General features: G+C 46.1%; 1 protein-coding gene across 2 annotated transcripts in view; it reads left to right on the forward strand.

The window, feature by feature from the left end:
- DNAH10 (dynein axonemal heavy chain 10) overlaps positions 1-20,040 on the forward strand; it is a 150,165-nt gene that overhangs the window by 3,729 nt on the left and 126,396 nt on the right. The window contains exons 2-9 of one of the 2 annotated variants that reach the window (XM_067015312.1): positions 206-291; positions 4,089-4,133; positions 5,253-5,361; positions 9,964-10,079; positions 13,366-13,582; positions 15,158-15,315; positions 16,042-16,272; positions 19,747-19,937. In XM_067015312.1, the coding sequence (XP_066871413.1) occupies positions 206-291; positions 4,089-4,133; positions 5,253-5,361; positions 9,964-10,079; positions 13,366-13,582; positions 15,158-15,315; positions 16,042-16,272; positions 19,747-19,937 (1,153 nt within the window). Of the gene's footprint in view, positions 1-205; positions 292-4,032; positions 4,134-5,252; positions 5,362-9,963; positions 10,080-13,365; positions 13,583-15,157; positions 15,316-16,041; positions 16,273-19,746; positions 19,938-20,040 lie in introns of both variants that reach the window. The other variant, XM_059040733.2, reaches the window with a different exon arrangement.

The following is a 20,040-nucleotide window of genomic DNA, read 5'->3' on the forward strand; positions in this document are numbered from 1 at the left end:
GACAGGGCGGGGGCAAGGGGCCTCCGATTGCCCGGGGTCAGCTCGCAGGCCGGGCCGCGGTCCTGACTTCTCGATGACCTCCTCCAGCCGACTGTGATAAGGCACGACTCTCCCGGGGTCACGGACCAACCCCTCAGTGCCAAGGAGAGCAGTGGAACAATTACGTTTCTTTTTTCTTTTGCTTTTGCTTTATGTGGCTCTAAAGACGGCGAGATTCCTGGCCGGTCGGAGGGGGAAGAAGAGGAAGAAGAGACCCAGTCGGTGGATAGAGCATCAGGTCTGGAATTGGGGGTGAGCGGCCCTGGGGGGAGGGGTCCGCGTGCCCAGACGAGAATCAGTTTCTGCTTTTTACTTTTGTGAAGCTGCGACTTGGTAAGAAGTACAAGGGGAAAGTGCTGGGTGTGCACAGGTCCATTATTAACTACCTGGGGCTGCCATAACCAAGGACCACAGACTGGGTGGCTTAGAACAACAGCACTGCCTTGAAGGAGGCGGTGCCAGAGGCTACAAGTTCAAAATCAAGGTGTGGGCAGGCCCTGGGGGAGGATCCTTCCTGGCCTCTCTCAGTTTCTGGGGGCTGTAGGCTTCCTTGATGTTCCTTGGCTTGTAGACACATCCCTCCAATCTATGCCTCTGTCGTCATATGGCTGTCTGCCGTGTGTGTATGTGTGTGCGTGTGCATGTGTATGCATGTATGTGTGTGCACATGTATGTATGTGTGTGCATGCGTGCATGTATTTATGTATATATGTGTGTGTATACATGTGTGTATACATGTGTGTGTTTTTATATATAGTGTATGTGTGCATGTGTGTATGCGTGTATGTGTGCGTGCGTGTATGTGTGTGATTGTGTGTATTTGTGTGTGTGTGTGTGTGTGTGTGTCTGAATCACCTCCTTTCTCTCATAACAACACCAGTCATTAGACTCAGGGCCCACCCTCTCCACTATGACCTGTTGACGAAAATAATAAACAATCAATAATAAGAGTAGAAGAGATTTTTATTCGAGCCAAACTGAGGGCTACGGCCTGGGGGCCCGCTTCCCAGGCGACTCGGAGGAGCTGCCCTGGAGAAGCGGGGTTTTCAGCACAGTTTTGTATCTGTCAGAACAAAGAACATTAAACAAGTCAGGGATACGTGTCTTCAGGGTTTCAAAAAACAAACAAACAAACAAAACAACAGACCAGCACGTACATGTACAGCACATACAGCAGGGCCTTGGCACCTGGGAAGGGAGTCGTATTATCAAGGGAGGACCAGCCTTGGTGTCCTAGGAAGGGAGGCATTTAATCTTTATTAAAAATTTTTTTTTATTGGGGTATAATTGATTTACAATGTTGTGTTAGTTTCTGCTGTACAGCAAAGTGAATCTGTTACGCAAACACAGATATCCACTCTTTTTCAGATTCTTTTCCCCTATAGGCCATTACAGAGTATTGAGTCGAGTTCCCTGTGCTATACAGTAGGTCCTTATGAGTTACCTGTTTTATATATAGTAGTGTGTATGTGTTAATTCCAATCTCCCAATTTATCCCTCCCTCCCTTACCCCCCCCCCCATAACCATATGTTTATTTTCTACATCTGTAACTCTATAACCTTTATTTTCAATGTGGACATTCTTTTTTTTTTTTTTTTTTTTTTTTGTGGTACGTGGGCCTCTCACTGCTGTGGCCTCTCCCGTTGGGGAGTACAGGCTCTGGACGTGCAGACTCTGTGGCCATGGCTCACGGGCCCAGCCGCTCCGCGGCATGTGGGATCTTCCCGGACCGGGGCACGAACCCGCGTCCCCTGCATCGGCAGGCGGACTCTCAACCACTGCGCCACCAGGGAAGCCCAATGTGGACATTCTTTACTTCTGGTCAGTGTGCCCTTTTCTTTAATAATTAAAGCAGATGGACAATGTCTGTTTGATAGGCCACATACAAGCTATTTAAGTTAGCATCAAATCCAAGTGGACTCATGTAGAAGCCAGAACAACTTCTCTGTATCTCAATATGTGAACGTTTCTTTTATCAGACCTCATCTTAACTAATTATATCAGCAAAGACATCACTTCCAAATACGGTCAGATTCTGAGGTTCTGGGTGGACACGAATTCAGGGCAGGAGGGGCGGGGTGGCACTCTTCCACACAGAACAGCACATAATATAAAAACACCCAGGCTTGTACGGCAGTGTCTCCGACAGCTCAGCCACGAGCGCACGGTGTGGGCTGTGTAGAGAAGGCTTCCACTGTGCCAGCTGCAGATGCCATTTCCTTGGGCGAATCTGAGGCCCGAGTCAAGGCTTTTGCTGCTAAGGAATTGAAATGTCTACATTAGAGAGGTTGCTGTGACACTCGGTCCCCTGCAGGCTTTGAGTTACTTTCCTGTAGTGAGGAAGCGGCCGTGGCTACATGCGTTGACCCTGTTCTCTGGGCTGCATTCTCAGCCAGGGCTGATTTTGGCCCCCAGGGGCATTTGGTGATGTCTGGAGACATTTTTGGTTGTCGCAACTAGAGGGCAGGGGCTTCTGGCATCTCATGGGTTGAGGCCAGGGATGCTGCCACACGCCCTACGATGCTCAGGTCTGGCCCTACAGCACAGAATGACCCAGCCCCAAGTGCCGGAAGTGCTGAGATTGAAACCCTGCGCCCGACCACCACGTCGCCAGCAGAGCTAAACAGCCCCCCTTCTCCCGTAACTCACCTTCACTTACAACAGCAGAAGCTGTGGGTTAGACACCGCACTTTACCAAGATCCTGAGTGTTTGAAAACCAGAGGGGAAAGAGGATTGGGGCGACGTGCAGTGTTTGCTGTAGTCATCTTAGTTTCTTCAGAAGAATTTATTTTTAACCACAACATAACCCCCTCCCTAGTAAAGACTGGGGGAGGGGAGCGGGAGGAGTACAAGTTTAGAGATACAGACCATCCGTTCTTACTGAGGCTTTTTGTCTAGGTTGGATTTTGATAAAGGTAGAGAGTGGTCCTGAGGGCCACAGCCACGTTTACTGATGGCTTCCTGCCTTGGCACCAATAAATCCGTGATCAGGAAAGACTTGGGAGAGAGGAGGCTGCTTGGGAAAAGGGTCAAGAAACTCTTCTCTGACACAGCAACTTAACGTTCCTTCCAAGTGTATTTTTTTCTTTTCTTTTCTCTTTTCTTTTTATCGTGGTAAAGCGTATGTAACATGAAATGCCACTTTAACCGTTTCTAAGCATACGGCTCGGCGGCGTTGAGTGTACTCATCAGTGTAGTTTCGAGTCCAGGCTGTTGCTCTGGGTGTGACGATGCTGCTTCTCCCGGCCGTAGACTGTTCCCTCTTCCAGCCAGCGCGCCCGACACTCAGCCAACCTATAATCAAATCCTCCTGAGTCTGACCCAGTAGATGTTATTGTCCCAGTTTATGGATGAGAAAACCCATTGCAGAGAGGATTCCGACCCCACACGTTGATTTGATTCCCGAGTCGCCCTGACTTTGTCCAGTGCCTTTCGAAGGAAGAGCCAGACAGTTGGGGAAAGCTCTCCCTTCTCTGCAGGCTTCGTCAGCAGCTCTCAGGGCTGTGACTGGTAGACTGTGAGGTTTCCAGGTTCACATCGATAACCGTAGACTTGCAAGGCATACGTACGTTCATTTTATTTTGATTACTTTTCCTTCCATCCCCCATCAGTTTCAAGTTTTACAGTGAAAAAGAAGTAGATGCTAACGTGTTAACTGTATGTCTCATCCTAAGGATAAACCCCCCCCCCCTTTTAAGTAAAAATCTCAGAGAAGTCACTCATCGGACCCTGTAGCTGGAACACGCACACACACGCACACGTGCGCACACGCACATGTTAAATTTCCGACTGAGGACCCATCTGAACTGCAGCACGACTCTCCGAATTATAATGTAAGTCAAGGCGTCAGTAGGATTCGTTTGTAAAAAACGTACATTCAGCTTTTTGATAACGTGCCGATTGAATGAAATACGCTGTTGTCCCAAGAGGCAGGTCTGGTCTTGATGGTAGGAAACCTCATCTTCCAAGTATTTCATCTCATGTTTTGCAGCTAAGAATCTGCAGCTGAGAACGCATTCCATACCTCAACCTTCCACTGGCCTACAGGATGAAGAAATGGACCAAGAGAGGGTAGAGGACCCCCATGTCAAAGTACGCATGGCTCTTTCTCCTCTTGGGTGGGGTAATGGGAATTTCACGCCCTCAGATGAGTCTGGGTAACCGACACAGCTCATACGAGAAACGTATTGTGTTGGAGTGGAGATGATAGAATCCTGTGTTTGGGGGCCCCCGAGATCACCCTCGGATTGAATGATTTGCCACAGTGACTCACAGGACCCAGGAAAGCTTTTATACTCATGGTTGTAGTTTATTTCAGTGAAAGGATGCAGATTAGTATCAACAGAGAACAAGGCACACAGGGCAGAGTCCAGGAGAAAATAGGCACAGGCTGTCCTTTCCAAGTGGGGCTTCAAGGACAGCATTCATTCTCGCCGGAGCCACGTGTGACAACACGTAGGACATTGTGCCCATCGGGGGCTCACGCAAGCCTCGGTGTCCAGGCTTTTTACTGGGGGTCAGTCACGTAGGTGTGAAGTGCCCACGCTTAGTCTGCAGCGCCCCCCCCGGCCGCCCCAGAGGACAAACTGATGCGGTGTGACCCAGGGCCCCAGGCAAACAAAAATGGGCATTCAGCATAAATCATGTTGTTAGTATAAACTCTGCAGCGTGACCCAAGGCCCCAGGTATACAGAGATGCTCAGGTCAGCCAGGATGTTCCAGAAGCTCAGAGGTTATCACCCAGGAGCTGGTTCCGGGCTCGTCTTGAGAACCGCTGGAATGTGCAGGGTTTGGACAACCCAGGCCTGCTGAGTTAACCATTGCCTGCCCAAATCCCAGGGAGGGAGCATAAAGGTAGGATGTAAACATTTGGCCTGAGCTGTGCTAAATGAAATTAGGTTCAGCTGCTCTGTGAATATGCCTCCCCACAGAATACCCGAATTCAGAACAGGTTTGTTGCAATTTGTGGCCCAGAAAAGCTCGATCTGGACATTTCCCAGGTCACTTTATTCCAGTGTAGCTGCAGTGGCCAGTTGGTGAAAGAGTCAGGCTTAGAGTTCAGCGTCTGGGTGAATTTCAGCTCAAGCGTGTGGTCTGCTGGGAAATGAGTTCAGCAGTGCGTGGGGTGGAGAGCTCAGGTGTACGTGAATATTAGGTGACTTGGATGCACGGTTGTATCTCCACATGACTTTTTTGTTCCCCGTGTTTCAGAAAACTGTTAAGCGAATCGTGGAAAAGACATATCTCCATGTGCTTCGTACTCCTGTTCCTGAGGACTTTCTGAACCAGAATGTGGTGTATTTTCTCAGAAATACAAAAGGTATCCTTCCAGCATGAGCGTGTGTGTGTGGGTGTGTATGCATGTGCGTGTGTAGATGTCTGAGACTCGCTAATTTTTACATGTCCTTGAGAAGATAGCTTTTTTATCAGTACTGTCAATCCTCATTATTCACAGATTCCACATTTGCAAATTCACCGACTCACTCAACATTTTTGTAACTCCCTATCAGTATTTTGATGCTTTCATGGTCATTTAAGGAAACGTACAGAGTGGGGAAAATTTGAGTCACGCAACACTCTTGGACCCAGCTGAGGTCGGGCAAAGCCATGCACTGCCTTCTTATTTCACTGGATGCTATAAACAAGTGTCTTTATCATGCTCTGTGTAGTACCACAGTTTTCTAATTTTTGTGGGGTTTTTGGGTGATTTCGCGGTTTAAAATGTCCCCAAGGAAGGTGCTGAAGTGCTGGCTAGCGCTCAGAGAACAGGAGGGCTGTGATGTGCCTGGCAGAGAAAACTCGAGTGTTACCTAAGCTTCATTCAGACGTAAGTGATGCTGCTGTTGGCCATGAGTTCAATGTTAGTGAATCAACAGTAACGTTAAATAAGGTGTCTTTAAACGGAAACACACGTAAAGAAGGTTATATACAGGCAGACCTCATTTTATTGTGCTTCGCAGATACTGCATTTTTTTTTTTTACAAACTGAAGGTTGGTGGCAACCCTGTGTGGAGCCAGTCTATCAGGGCCATTTTTCCAGCGGTATTTGCTCACTTTATGTGTCTGCGTCACATTTTGGTGATTCTCTCAATATTTCAAACTTTTTCATGATTTATTATATTCGTGATGGTGGTCTGTGCACTGAAGGCTCAGACGATGGTTAGCATGTTTGAGCAATAAAGTTTTTTTTGTTTCATTTTTTGGCCACGCCACGCGGCACGCGGCATCGTAGTTCCCTGACCAGGGATCAAACCCGTGCCCCCTGTAGTGGAAGCGCGGAGCCCTCACCACTGGACCGCCAGGGAAGTCCCAGCAATAAAGTATTTTTAAATTAAGGTATATACATTATTTTTTTTAGACATAATGCTATTGCACAGTTAATAGACTACAGCATAGTGTATACATACTTTTGCACGGGGAGACCAGAAAATCCGTGTGACTTGCTTTATTGCGATATTCGCTTTACTGTGATCTGGAATCGAAACCACAGTATCTCCGAGGTCTGCTTATATTGATGGTTGATGAAAATGTTGTGACCAGAGGTTCACAGGAACCTAGACCCATATTTCCTGTAGGAACAATGGCTCAGCATCCACTAATTCTGTGTTCGTGGTGACTGCATAGAACATAACTGCAAATAATGAGAATTGACTGTATTGATATCATCTTAGTTCTATTTATAACAATTAGAGGAAGATTCAAAATGACGTCACCCTGAGTTATAAGACGAGTTTTGGTGGGCTTTCTCCACGTTGCTGTGTGATTTGATTTTATTTCATCTTTTTTTTAATGTTTTGGCCGTGCCTCGTGGCAGGTGGGATCTTAACTCCCCAACCAGGGATCGAACCTGCACCCCCTGCGTTGCAAGCCCGGTCTTAAGCACTGGACCGCCAGGGAAGTCCCGGCTGGGTGATTTTAGATGGAGGTGCCACTCAGAAGCCAAGGTCATCCTTCAGGGTAACTTCTTGGCTGGATGTTCCCGCTGTGCATTCCCGCTGCACTGCCCCAGTGATTGTTCTCTGGTCTCTTCTTTTTTTTTTTTTTTTTTTTTTTTGGTACGCGGGCCTCTCACTGCTGGGGCCCCTCCCGTTGCGGAGCACAGGCTCCGGACGCGCAGGCTCAGCGGCCACGGCTCACGGGCCCAGCCGCTCCGCGGCACGTGGGATCTTCCCGGACCGGGGCACGAACCCGCGTCCCCTGCATCGGCAGGCGGACTCTCAACCACTGCGCCAGCAGGGAAGCCCTCTGGTCTCTTCTGACCCCTTGCTCTTCCTCTTTCCACATTGCATCCAGGCTGACTCTCCGCTCTCTCTGAGCGCGCTTTCCCCATTTCTTCTGCCGTTGCCTCTACCTCCCAACCTGTGCATAGCATACCCTAAACTCTAGAACAAACATTCTGTTGCGTTTCTTTTCCTTTTTTGAACTTTGATGGCCCTTTGGATCATGACCTCACTGCTAAGCTCTGAGCTTTTGTAATTCGATCTTCCCAAGTGAGTGGGAAGAAGAAGAAAGATGACAGATAGAGGCTCAGCATTAAACAGCTACTCCGGCTACAGTTCTTGTCCGGGGAGGGGCCAATCTCAGCTCAGTGCTTCCCTTTTTAAAATTTATTTACTTATTTATTTTTGGCCGCATTGGGTCATCGTTGCTGCGCACGGGCTTTCTCTAGTTGCGGCGAGTGGGGGCTACTCTTCGTTGCGGTGCGCGGGCTTCTCATTGCGGTGGCTTCTCTTGTTGCGGAGCATGGGCTCTAGGCGCATGGGGTTCAGTAGTTGTGGCACAGGGGCTTAGCTGCTCTGCAGCATGTGGGATCTTCCCGGACCAGGGATCGAATCTGTGTCTCCTGCATTGGCAGGCGGATTCTTAACCATTGTGCCACCAGGGAAGCCCAATGCTTCCCTTTTTTTTTGCGGTACGCGGGCCTCTCACTGTCGTGGCCTCTCCCGTCGCGGAGCACAGGCTCCGGATGCGCAGGCTCAGTGGCCACGGCTCACGGGCCCAGCTGCTCCGCGGCACGTGGGATCCTCCCGGACCGGGGCACAAACCCGTGTCCCCTGCATCGGCAGGCAGACTCTTCAACCACTGCGCCACCAGGGAAGCCCACCAACGCTTCCCTTTTAACAGTAATCACAACCCAATACAGTAAGTCCCCTACATACGAATGAGTTCCGTTCTGAGAGCGCGTTCGTAAGTCCGCTTGTTTCGTAAGTCCAACAAAGTCAGCCTAGGTACCCAACTAGCACAATTGGCTGTATAGTGCTGCACTGTAATAGGTTTATAATACTTTTCACACAAATAATACATAAACACAAAAAATGAAGAAAGCAGTTTTAGTCTGTATCCTTGAAGAGTACACTAGTCCAGCACAACAGCTGGCATCCGGGGCTGGCATCGAGTGCACAGGCAGGAGGAGTTACTGACTGGAGGAGGAGAGGAGGGGGGAGATGGTAGAGCTGCAGGATCGTCAGAAATGGGAGACGCAGGGCGAGCTGCAATTGCACTCACGCCTGACGTGGGTGGCACAGGTGCTGCTTCCTTGCTGGAACCAGATGCACGTTCGCACCTTTGAAAGTTCTCCACCTGAAGGTTCGTATGTAGGGGACTTACTGTAACAACGATAATCAGCTTTGCGCAGGGCGGGAACGGCATTTACCCCAACTTTATTACTGTTTACTCCATCATATTTTTTTTTACAGTTATCTTTCACTGATGTCAAGCTTTCTTTCTTTTTTCATACTTAGCTTTTACATAGTTTCCCTTTAAGTAAATTTATTTCAGTAAAGAAGCATCTGATAGCAAGAAACCTATTAGGCAAAGAATAGTGCGCGTCTACACAGACGCAGGGAAAGGCATGTAGACTGAAGCTTGTGAAATAATTGCAGTTGATATGTTTGCTGTGTTTCCCAGTTAGATTGAGAGAAGGGTCCCAGGGACCTTTGAAGTGTCTACCGAGCTGATTGGTGCTGACTGATTTTTTGATCAGGGGGGTGGTGGGGAGACTGGGAGGGAGGGAGTGCACATCACAGAAAACCTATCCGAGAGGTAGACTGTTCCCAAACTAGTCATTTAAAACCCCATGACTGGGCTTCCCTGGTGGCGCAGTGGTTGAGAATCTGCCTGCCAATGCAGGGGACACGGGTTCGAGCCCTGGTCTGGGAAGCTCCCACACAGTGGAGCAACTGGGCCCGTGAGCCATGGCTGCTGAGCCTGCACATCTGGAGCCTGTGCTCCGCGGCGGGAGAGGCCGCGATAGCGAGAGGCCCGCGTACCGCTATGAAGAGTGGCCCCCGCTCGCCACAACTAGAGAGAGCCCTCACACAGAAACGAAGACCCAACACAGCAAAAATAAATAAATAAATTTATAAAAAACCAAAACAAAACAAACAAAAAAACCCCCCATGACTTGGGAATTCCCTGGTGGTCCAATGGTTAGGACTCGGCTCTCTCACTGCCGGGGCCTGGGTTTGATCCCTGGTCGGGGAACTAAGATCCTGCAGGCTGTGCGGTGTGGCCAAAAAATAAAGAAAACAACAACAACCCCCCCCCCCCAAGAAGCCCATGACTTGAACGGTGCTTTGGTGATGAATTGGGGTGGCATGGCTGGGAGTGGGGAGACAGAGCAAAGCAAGGAGCCCAAGAAGCATTTCTAGAAAATCCAGAGTGTTTCTATCCTTGTTCAGCTGTAGACGCTCCAGCTACATCAGCTCATGTGTGTGGCTCTTGGGTGCTGCTTGTGTGAACCTCTGACCCACAGCACGACCCTCAGCATGTATTTGTTTCTCAGTGAGCGCATATCCTGACCTGTGCCTGGAACATTCCTTTGTAGTTACTGGCGAAGGAGGAGCTGGTTCCCATACACTTGGAAATGTTAGCTGTGTCCACTTCCCTCCTCATTTCATTTCCCAAACCTGTTCCTGTTTAGAGACCATCTCTGAGGCGACAGACATGAAGGAAGCTGTGGAGATTATGCCCACAACGCTGGAGTATGGAATTATAAATTCACGTGTGCTTGGTCTCCTGAAGGATATTGTATGTCAGGTAAGTACGGAAGGAAAAAAGAATCTCAGTACCGTTTAAGAGTAAGGCCATCTAATTCATTGATTCCACAAAGAGGTGGTCAGCAGCTCTTAGATTCCAGGTGCTGTCATGGGCCCTGAGGACAGAGTGGAGCAGTGAGCAGGACAGATGACAGCCGTGTGCTATGGGAGGTTATACTGGGGGAGGGACACCAAACACCAACACATAAACTGGAAAATATCAGGTAGTGACAGGTGGCATTAGGAAAATAAACCCTAGTAATGTGATAGAAATGACCTGTTCGTGCGTGTGTGTGTGTGTGTGTGTGTGTGTGCAGGGGGTGGTGGGAAGGGACGACCTTGCTGGGGAGGTGACATCGGAGCTTCCTTTATAGACAACCAATAAAATAGCCCATAAGCAGCCTTACTCACCAATGGTAAGTTATTAGGGATATGTAATAGGGTGGGACTGAGGTGGTCAGGAAAGACCCCTCTGAGGAAGTGGCCTTGAATTGAGGGGGCAATGTGGTGAAGGCATCAAACGTGAGGATCTGCAGGAAGAGCATCCTGGGCAGAGAAAACAGCACATGCAAAGGTCCTGAGGCAGGAGCAGACTTAGCTTGCTCCAGTCACAGAAGGATGACCAGTGCGGCTGGAGAGGAGTGAGGGAAGTTTGGAGAGGAAGGTAGGTTTGAAGCACGGGAATAAAATCTGGTTTGCATTTTTCTTCTGGCCATTGTGTGGACCACATATGCAGAGGCAAGAGCGTATGGGACCAGTAGACTTAATAGCAGGCCATGGAAACGTCCCAGTGGTGGATGATGGTTGTTTAGGCTCCGGAGTTCAATCAGGGCAGGGAGCGGCAAGCAGACAGCTTCAAGAATATGTTAGGCATGGAGCCAACAGGACTTGCTGATGACTTGGATGTGGAGGTTTAGGAAAAGAGCATCCAGAACGATTCCTAGGATTTGGGTTTGAACAAGCAGGGAGATTTGGGGGTCATTACTGAGATGGGCGCGGTGCGGTGGAGGGATCTGGAGAAAAAAACCCAGAACTCTATTTTGCACGTGTTAAGCTTGAGATGCCTCCGAGACATCCAAGTTGAGGTGTGCAGCAGGATGTGTAAGTTGGGAGCTCAGGGGAGAACTCAAGGGGTTCTTCCAGAAATATTTATTGAGCATTTACTGTATTCTGTAGCAGTAATCAACATAGTCAAGGTCTGTGCCTCACAGACCTTACTTACATCCTAGTCAGGAAGATTTACGTTAAACAAGATCAGTTGAGAAAATATACAGTGTGTTAGATAGTGACAGGAGTTCAGGAGAAAGAGGAAGCTGGGAAGGGGGTTAGGAAATGTCGGCAGGTGGTCAAAGTGGGGCTTTTGACATTTTGGATAGGGTGGCCAGGAAGACCTCACTGTTGTCTTTTGCTGGGACTGTTGCAGTTGGCTCCTGATAGATTTCCCAGCTTCTGCTTTTGCCCCCACACAATATTCTCCACATGCCAACCAGAGAGATCCTTTACAAAACGGGAGCCTCTGACACGGTGTCAAGCCAAGGGACTGGATGAAACAACCAAGGGCGAGAATATAGAAGGAGGAGAATGAGATGAGAGGGAAACTAGGGGGCAGGATGATAGGGGGCCAATTTATTATTTTTGAAAGTTGGGCAAATACAGGGAAGGCTCTAACCGTTTATTCTGCCTTCTCTATATGAACTGGATAATCAAATAGTAGATAAGAGAATTGTCTCTTTTTAAAAGCATTTCAGCTATTAAGAAAAGAAGGTTTAGAATGAGACTGTTTCAGTAGTGCAGCTCTCAGTGTGTTGAAGGATCTAGGCATTGAACATCAATGGATGCTAAAATCAAAAAAAAGAAAAAAAAGGAAGAGAGAGGACTTCCTTGGCGGTCCAGTGGTTAGGACTCTGCACTTCCACTGCAGGAGGCACAGGTTCGATCCCTGATTGGGGAACTAAGATACTGCATGCCTCATTGGGTGGCCAAAAAACCCCCCAAAACCAAACAAAACAACCCCAAAAGAGAGAAAACCCAAACATTATTTGTCTCCTGATAGAAGAAACACCGATAGTCTTGGCAAAGGGATTCTGAGCCAGTCTCTGGACCCAGCTGCCAATTTGCAGGAAGAGACAAGAGGAGCTTGTTGAATTCTACCATGAGTATGCAGTCAGCAAAATCCAGGCTGGGAGACTCAAAACATTCTGGGTTCTTCAATAAATTGGAAGTACATGTAGATTAAAAGCGTCTTAAAAGACGTATCAAATTTTAAGAAAAACGGGCAAAACTAAAAATCAAAACCCAACCCAATCAACCAACCCACCAAACAAACAAAGAAGCCAACCAACCTTCGGGCATTTGTACATCACTTTCTGTGTGAGGGTAAGTTATGTAATTGTATTCAAGTGATTTCATAAATTCATGCTTCTGTCAACTCGATTTCCCAAAGACCGCGTGCTCAGTATCTTCTTTATTTTAACCTTCACACAGACTTGGAGCTTAGCTGATGGGTTAGCACACAGTTCTCGCTTCCCTGTGCCATAGTTTCTAAGTCAGCTGCCCTTTGGCTGGCAGCAGCTAAAGAAATACAGTATTATCTTCTGGGTAGTCACCTCAGGCTTGGTTCAAACTCTTTACCCTTGGGACATTCTCAATCAAATATAATTTCTCTTTCTTTAGATCTGTGCTCTGGGCTGGAGTAGTTCACTTTGTCACTGTATTGTTACTCTCTGTTATAGCGTTTTCAAAGCCAGAGGCAACTTAAGTGCATGAATTGTTGAACATGATGTGTGATTTGCTTCTTTTTAAAAACATTTTTATTAGAGTCTAGTTGATTTACAATGTTGTGTTAGTTTCTGCTGTACAGCAAAGTGACTCGATTATACATATGCATGTATCCACTCTTTCAGATTCTTTTCTCATATAGGTCATTACAGAGTATTGAGAAGAGTTCCCTGTGCTCTACAGTAGGTCTTTATCTCTTTTATGTAGAGTAGTGTTTATGTGTCAATCCCAGTCTCCCAATTTATCCCTCCTCCCTCTGCTTTCTCCCCTGGTAATAAGTTTGTTTTCTACATCGGTGACTCTACTTCTGTTTTGTAAATAAGTTCATTTGTACTTAGCCAGAAAAAAGAACGAAATCATGCCATTTGCGGCAACAGGGAGGGACCGAGGAATTGTCATACTGAGTGAAGTAAGTCAGACAGAGAAAGACAAATACCATATGATATCGCTTATATGTGGAATCTAAAAAAATGATACAAATGATTTGATTCTTAAACTTGGCTTTTCAGGTTTTCTTGCCAGCCTTGTCCTTCAGTCAGCACAAGGATGTGAGCCTGGGATTCACATCTGGAGAAGTCTTGGACTCCTTTGAGTACGACATAGACCTGCCTGGCATGCCCGGGGAAGCAGTAAAATATCACAGCATTCAATTAATACGGGATGAATTTTTAATGAACATCCAGAAATTTGCAAGTAATATTCAAAGAACAATGCAGCAACTTGAAGGTAAGGCTTTATTTTTCTCCTCCTTAGTTAAGCAGGATGTGTTTACTTTAAGAAGAATTTAAGAGTTCAGGAGGTTTTTAAAATTGTTTTAATTTATAATTGTTCTTGTTTACCTGCTCGTGATATGAAAGACACCAAGCTGGACATTGTAAGAAACACAAAGAGGAATGAAGACTGATGAATCCTTGTCCTCAAGGATCTTATAATCTGGTGCCCAAAGAACTATGGCAGAATAAGGAGCTTGAGAGAGATATTAGGGTCTTTAGGGCTTGGAAGAGTGAGATCATATTGGAGAAGTGGTGGGGGAATCAAAGAGGACTTCCTGAAGGAGGCAGCATTTGACCTCATCTGAAAGGATGAGCAAGGCATTGGTAGGTAGAGTTGGGGAGCAAGGGCATTTCGGGCAGGGAGAATGATGGACCTTTGGCGGTTCTTTTTCCATTCATTTTGCTAAGTACTCTATGAGATTCCGTTTGCTAAGCATTCTGTATTTTCAGTCTGAAGACCTAGCCTTGCAGTATGAAAAATTCTCTTGATAATTTCCTCCACTATTTGTCTCTGTTTTCCGTTGTTAATATTCCTGTTGGATATGTGCTGTTGATTCTGTTTCCTGTCTTTTCACTTGCATTTTCCATCTCTTTGTCCGTGTATTCTACTTTCCTGAAGAGTTCCTCAACTTTTACCTTCACAACTTTTGATTAGACTTTTCACATCAGCTATCATCTTTTAAATTTTTAAGACCTCTTATTCTGTGATTGTACCTTTTCCATAGCGTTCTGTTCTTGTTTGCTGGATGCCATGTTGTCTCAAATCTCTGAGACTAATAGTTGGGATTAAAACATTGTTTTTGTCTGTTCTTTACATTCTCTCAATTTCCTCTGAAGTCATTGTTTCTGATTTATTCTTGGACTGTCTGTTTCATGCTGGAGGCTTTCTCGAATATCTGTTGAGCTCTGGTTGTTTGTTCAATATTTAATTTAATTTAATTTGGCTGCATTGGGTCTTAGTTGCAACATGCGGGATCTCCATCGCGGCACACGGGATCTTTCGTTGTGGCGTGTGGGCTCTCTAGTTGTGGTACGCAGGCTCCAGAGCATGCGGGTTCAGTAGATGCGGCATGTGGGCTCTCTAGTTGTGGCGCACGGGCTGTATAGGGCGCAGGCTCAGTAGTTGTGGCATGTGGGCTTAGTTGCCCCGTGGCATGTGGGATCTTAGTTCCCCGACCAGGGATCAAACCTGTGTCGGAAGATGGATTCTTACCCACTGGACCACCAGGGAAGTCCCTGTTTGTTCAGTTTTTAAATTGACATCACTTAGGTTGTAAACTCAGGACCATCTTAAATAGCTAAATCATTTTGATCGAGCTTAACACTGGAGCAATGATCTAATTATCTAAAGTGTTTTAGTTACATTCTAATGAAATAGAATGAGATATAGAAATATTAGGACAGGGAAGTACCAGGCCATATAATGATGTCTGGAGAGAAGAGAAGAGCCAGCTGATTAACTGGAACATCATTGTCTGTAATCATTTTCCCCGGACTAGTGGCTGACTGACCATTTTTATTCTACTAGGTGAGATCAAGTTAGAAATGCCAAGCATCAGTGTAGAGGGAGAGGTGTCTGACCTGGCAGCTGACCCAGAAACCGTGGAAATTTTGGAGCAGTGTGTGATAAACTGGTTGAATCAGATATCAGTAGCTCTTGAGGGCCAGATAAAAAAGACGCCTCAGGTAACGTGTGCGATGCTTCGGAAGACCCCTGATCCAGTCCATGCTTGCCGTCCCAAGAACGAGCCAGGAGTCTGGGGAACTGAGTGATCTAGCCTCTCTTCTTACTGTTTTGTGACCTCCTTAAAAATAACAAAGTCAACCTACCCAAGATGTCATTCTTGGGCTTTCTAGGTTAGTGTGCTAATAGATGACTCTCTGTTATTGAAAAAGATAGTACTGTGTATGGGTCAGGATGTTTGGGCTAAAAATAAAAAAAAACACAAACCAACCAGGAAACCCAACTCAGCTGGCTTAAATAAGAAAGAGGTTTTGTTGGCTCACATAACTGAAAAGTCTAGAGGCAGTTCTGGATTCAGGTATGGTTTGATCAAGACTCTGGCACTCTAGCTGTGCTGCTCTGTTAATTTCCTGGTTCCAGACTCCTCTCTGAGGGGGCTTCCTCCTCAGGCTGGTTTCCTTCATGGTGGCAACTGGTGATAGTTTCTGACCCTATATCCACATGCCACCTTGTCCAGAGAAAGATGGAGTGTCTACCATTCCAACTGGAGTCCTGAGATTTACTCTGATTGGATCATCCTAGGTCAAGTGCCCACCCCCGAAGTCCTTGTATGGATTAGCCCCTAACTAGAGCGTTCGGGAAGAGAGGCATGGATGCTGGAGGAACAACCACAAGTGTGGACTCCCCACTAACGATGATGCTGTTTGTGTGCTCCTGTCATCTCGCAGGGTAATGGTCCTCTGGCCGAAATTGAATTCTGGCGAGAAAGAAATGCCACCCTAAGTGCACTCCATGAACAAACAAAGCTTCCAGTAGTCAGAAAAGTCTTGGATGTGATCAAGGAAACAGATTCTATGCTTGTGGCCGACCTGCAGCCCGTCTTAACAGAATTGTTCAAGTTCCACATGGAGGCCTCAGACAATGTGCGGTTTCTTTCCACAGTGGAACGTCATTTCAAAGTATGCCGGGGGCACTGCACTTTGGAAAGTCAGCTCTGTAAACTAGATTTCACACGGATTTAACTTCCTTTTGTTTGTTCAGCATTTAAAAAATTGTAGTAAAATATATATAACGTGATATTTATTATTCAGCCACTTGTGAGAGTTGAGTAGCATTGAATGCATACCCATCGCTGGGTACCCCTCATCACTATCTATGTGCAGAACTTTTTCACCATCCCCAACATAAACTCAGCATCCATTTAAGCAGCTCCGACTTCCTCCAGCCCTTGGTAACCTCTCTTCTAATTTCTGTCTCTCTGAATTTGCCTGTTCTAGGTATTTCACAGAAGTGGAATCATACCATCTTTGCCCTTCTGTGTCTGGTTTATTTCACTCAACATAATGTTTTCAGGATTCATCCATATGCTGTAGTTATGTGTCAGAATCTCATTGCTTTTTAGGGCTCAGTAACATATGCCATTGTATGTGTACAACACATTTTGTTTGTCCATTCTTCTGTGGATGGACATTTGGGTTATTTCCACCTTTTGGCTATTGTGAATAATGCTGCTATGAGTATGGGTATACAGATATTTGTTTGAGTCTGTGCTTTCAGTCCGTTTGGGCCTATACCCAAGAGTAGAATTGCTGGGACATCTGGTGGTTCTATGTTTAACTGTCTGATAATTCTGTGTTTAACCGTCTATGAAGATTCTGTGTTGAACTCTTCTCCTCAGTGACTGTACCATTTTACATTCCCACCAGCAGTGCACAGTGTAATTTCCTTGTTCGGGATTCCCCTGCCCTCTGATTTATCATGCACAGTACTACCATATTCCAAGGCCAGGAGCCGTTACTCTTGTCCCAATAAGGAGACCACTAAAAGTCCTGTTGGTGTTGCTGAGGGGTTAATATGTGTGTGGTGAAGTGCTGCAGAGGTGTAGGCCCAGGTCCCGAATATCCCACATCTGCATACTCGACCTCTCTGAGCCTGTTTCTTTCTCTGGACAACCGGGGTCTTGAGAGAACCTACCTCAAGTGGTTGCTGGAAGGTTCAAATGAGCTTATGACGGCAAAGCACTTAGCACGTCAGGAGTAGTATCGGGGAGGCAACTGTCCAACAGCTGTGTGAGTGGTCCACAGATAAGGATCTATAATGTCCTGTATAAGTGGGGCAACAAGTCATCAAATCTGAGGGCTTGAGGTCCAAGTGGAATCTGCCATGGAGTTGATGTTAGTGGCAACATCATTTCCTTCTCTGAGATTTATTTATTGTCTCTGCAAAATGAGTGGCTTGCCACGATCAGTGAGGGTCAAGCGTACATCACTCAACTTTTAAAATATATATATTTTATCTATTTACTTATTTTGGCTGTGCCAGGTCTTAGTTGTGGCATGAGAACTCTTAGTAGCGGCATGCATGTGGGCTCTAGTTCCCTGACCAGGGATCGAACCCGGGTCCCCTGCATTGGGAGCGTGGACTCTTACCCACTGGACCACCAGGGAAGTCCCTCTTTAAGTTGACTTTAAATTTGTATGTGTGTGTGTGTGTAATTTAGCCTCAAACAATCATACCTGTGCAGTCATGGGTTTGATATACCAGTCGTTTCTAATACGCAGTAAAATAAGTGTATATATATATATATATATATATATATATATATATATTTATTTATTTAAAAATTTTTTTCTTGTGTAATTTGACTTTTTTTTTTTTTTTTTTTTGCGGGCCTCTCACTGTTGTGGCCTCTCCCGTCGCGGAGCACAGGCTCCGGACGCCCAGGCTCAGCGGCCATGGCTCACGGGCCCAGCCGCTCAGCGGCATGTGGGATCTTCCCGGACCGGGGCACGAACCCGTGTCCCCTGCATCGGCAGGCGGATTCTCAACCACTGCGCCACCAGGGAAGCCCTGTAATTTGACTTTTGATATGGTTTGTGGTATTTAAAATTTTTTTTAAAAAAATTAATTAATACTTTTATTTTGGGCTGCACTGGGTCTTCTCTAGTTGCGGTGAGCGGGGGCTACTCTTTGCTGCAGTGCACAGGCCTCTCATTACGGTGGCTTCTGTTGTTGCAGAGCATGAGCTCTAGGCGTGCGGGCTTTAGTAGTTGTGGCATGCAGGCTCAGTAGTTGTGGCTCACAGGCTCTAGAGCGCAGGCTCAGTAGTTGTGGTGCACAAGCCCAGTTGCTCCGAGGCATGTGGGATCTTCCTGGACCAGGGATTGAACCCACGTCCCCTGCATTGGCAGGCGGATTCCTAACCAGTGCACCACCAGGGACGTCCCTATAGTTTTTAAAAGTTTTGAGTGCTGTCAAAATCATCTCCCTTCCTACTGGGGGACACATACCCTGGAGAACACTGACACCTCTAGGTCACCTCTAGAATGCCAGCTTTGATTCATTCAGTGGCACTCTTGCCACTAAATATAGTATAATTATATATGTATATAATATGTATATACACACCATACTTCACATACACACCTGCAAATTGCTTTATTAACTTTAATTGTAAATCTTATCTTTCCATGTCAGTGCCTACAGACTTATTTCAAACTTCTTTTGTTTGTTAAACATTTTCTCCCATAATGAGGACTTTTTAAAATTAAGAAAAAAGTCCTACACTGTTGGCGGGAATGTAAGTTGGTGCAGCCACTGTGGAAAACAGTATGGAGGTTCCTCAGAAAACTAAAAATAGAGTCACCATATGACCCAGCAGTCCCACTCCTGGGCATATATCCAGACAAAATTATAATTCAAAAAGATACATGCACCCGTGTTCATAGCAGCACCGTTCACAAGAGCCAAGACATGGAAACAACCAAAGTGTCCATCGACAGATGAATGGCTAAAGAAGATGTGGTACATATACACAGTGGAGTCCTACTCAGCCATAAAAAGGAATGAAATAATGCCGTTTGCAGCAACATGGTTGCAACTAGAGATTATCATACTAAGTGAAGTAAATCAGAAAGAGAAAGACAAATGCCACATGATATCACTTATATGTAGAATCTAAAATGTGACACAAATGAACTTATCTATGAAACAGAAACAAAATCAGGGACATAAGAGAACAGACTGGTGGCTGCCAAGGGGGAGAGGGTAAGAGTGGGAGTTTGGGATTAACAGATGCAAACTGTGTATATACAGAATGGATGAACAACAAGGGCCTACTGTATAGCACAGGGAAAGATATTCAATATCCTGTGATTAAACCGGAATGGAAAAGAATATGAGAAAGGATGCAAAAAAAATTTTTTTAAGTTGAGAGACCTTAAACAGAAGCCCGTTTTATCCTGAAAGTACTAAAATCCAGAAATACAGTTACATTTAATTAAAATACCTTTTAAATACAAAAAGAAAAAGAAAAAAAAGAAAGAAAAAAGAAGAGGGAAGTTGCCTGCGCACTTCTTGCTTTCTTACACTGTTGGCCCCAAGGCGAAGGTGGCTTGCTTTGCTCTCTCTTTTACATGTGCCTCTCCGGTTAGAACATAACGCATGGATCTAGCTTTCACGTTGTCTTGGAGACGATCCCCTCCCTGATGAGTGCCCTGAGGATGGTGTGGGTCATCTCCCGACACTACAATAAAGACGAGAGGATGATTCCGCTCATGGAGCGCGTTGCCTGGGAAATCGCGGAGAGAGTCTGCAAAGTGGTGAATCTTCGGACTTTGTTCAGGTAAGAAGTAAAGGCACCGTGTTTTTCTTAAGATCTTAAACAGCTTTATCGAAACATAATTCACACACCATACAAGTCACCTGTTTAAAAAGTACAATTTGAT

Source organism: Kogia breviceps, chromosome 15 (assembly GCF_026419965.1).
Source record: "Kogia breviceps isolate mKogBre1 chromosome 15, mKogBre1 haplotype 1, whole genome shotgun sequence".
Taxonomy (NCBI): domain Eukaryota; kingdom Metazoa; phylum Chordata; class Mammalia; order Artiodactyla; family Physeteridae; genus Kogia; species Kogia breviceps.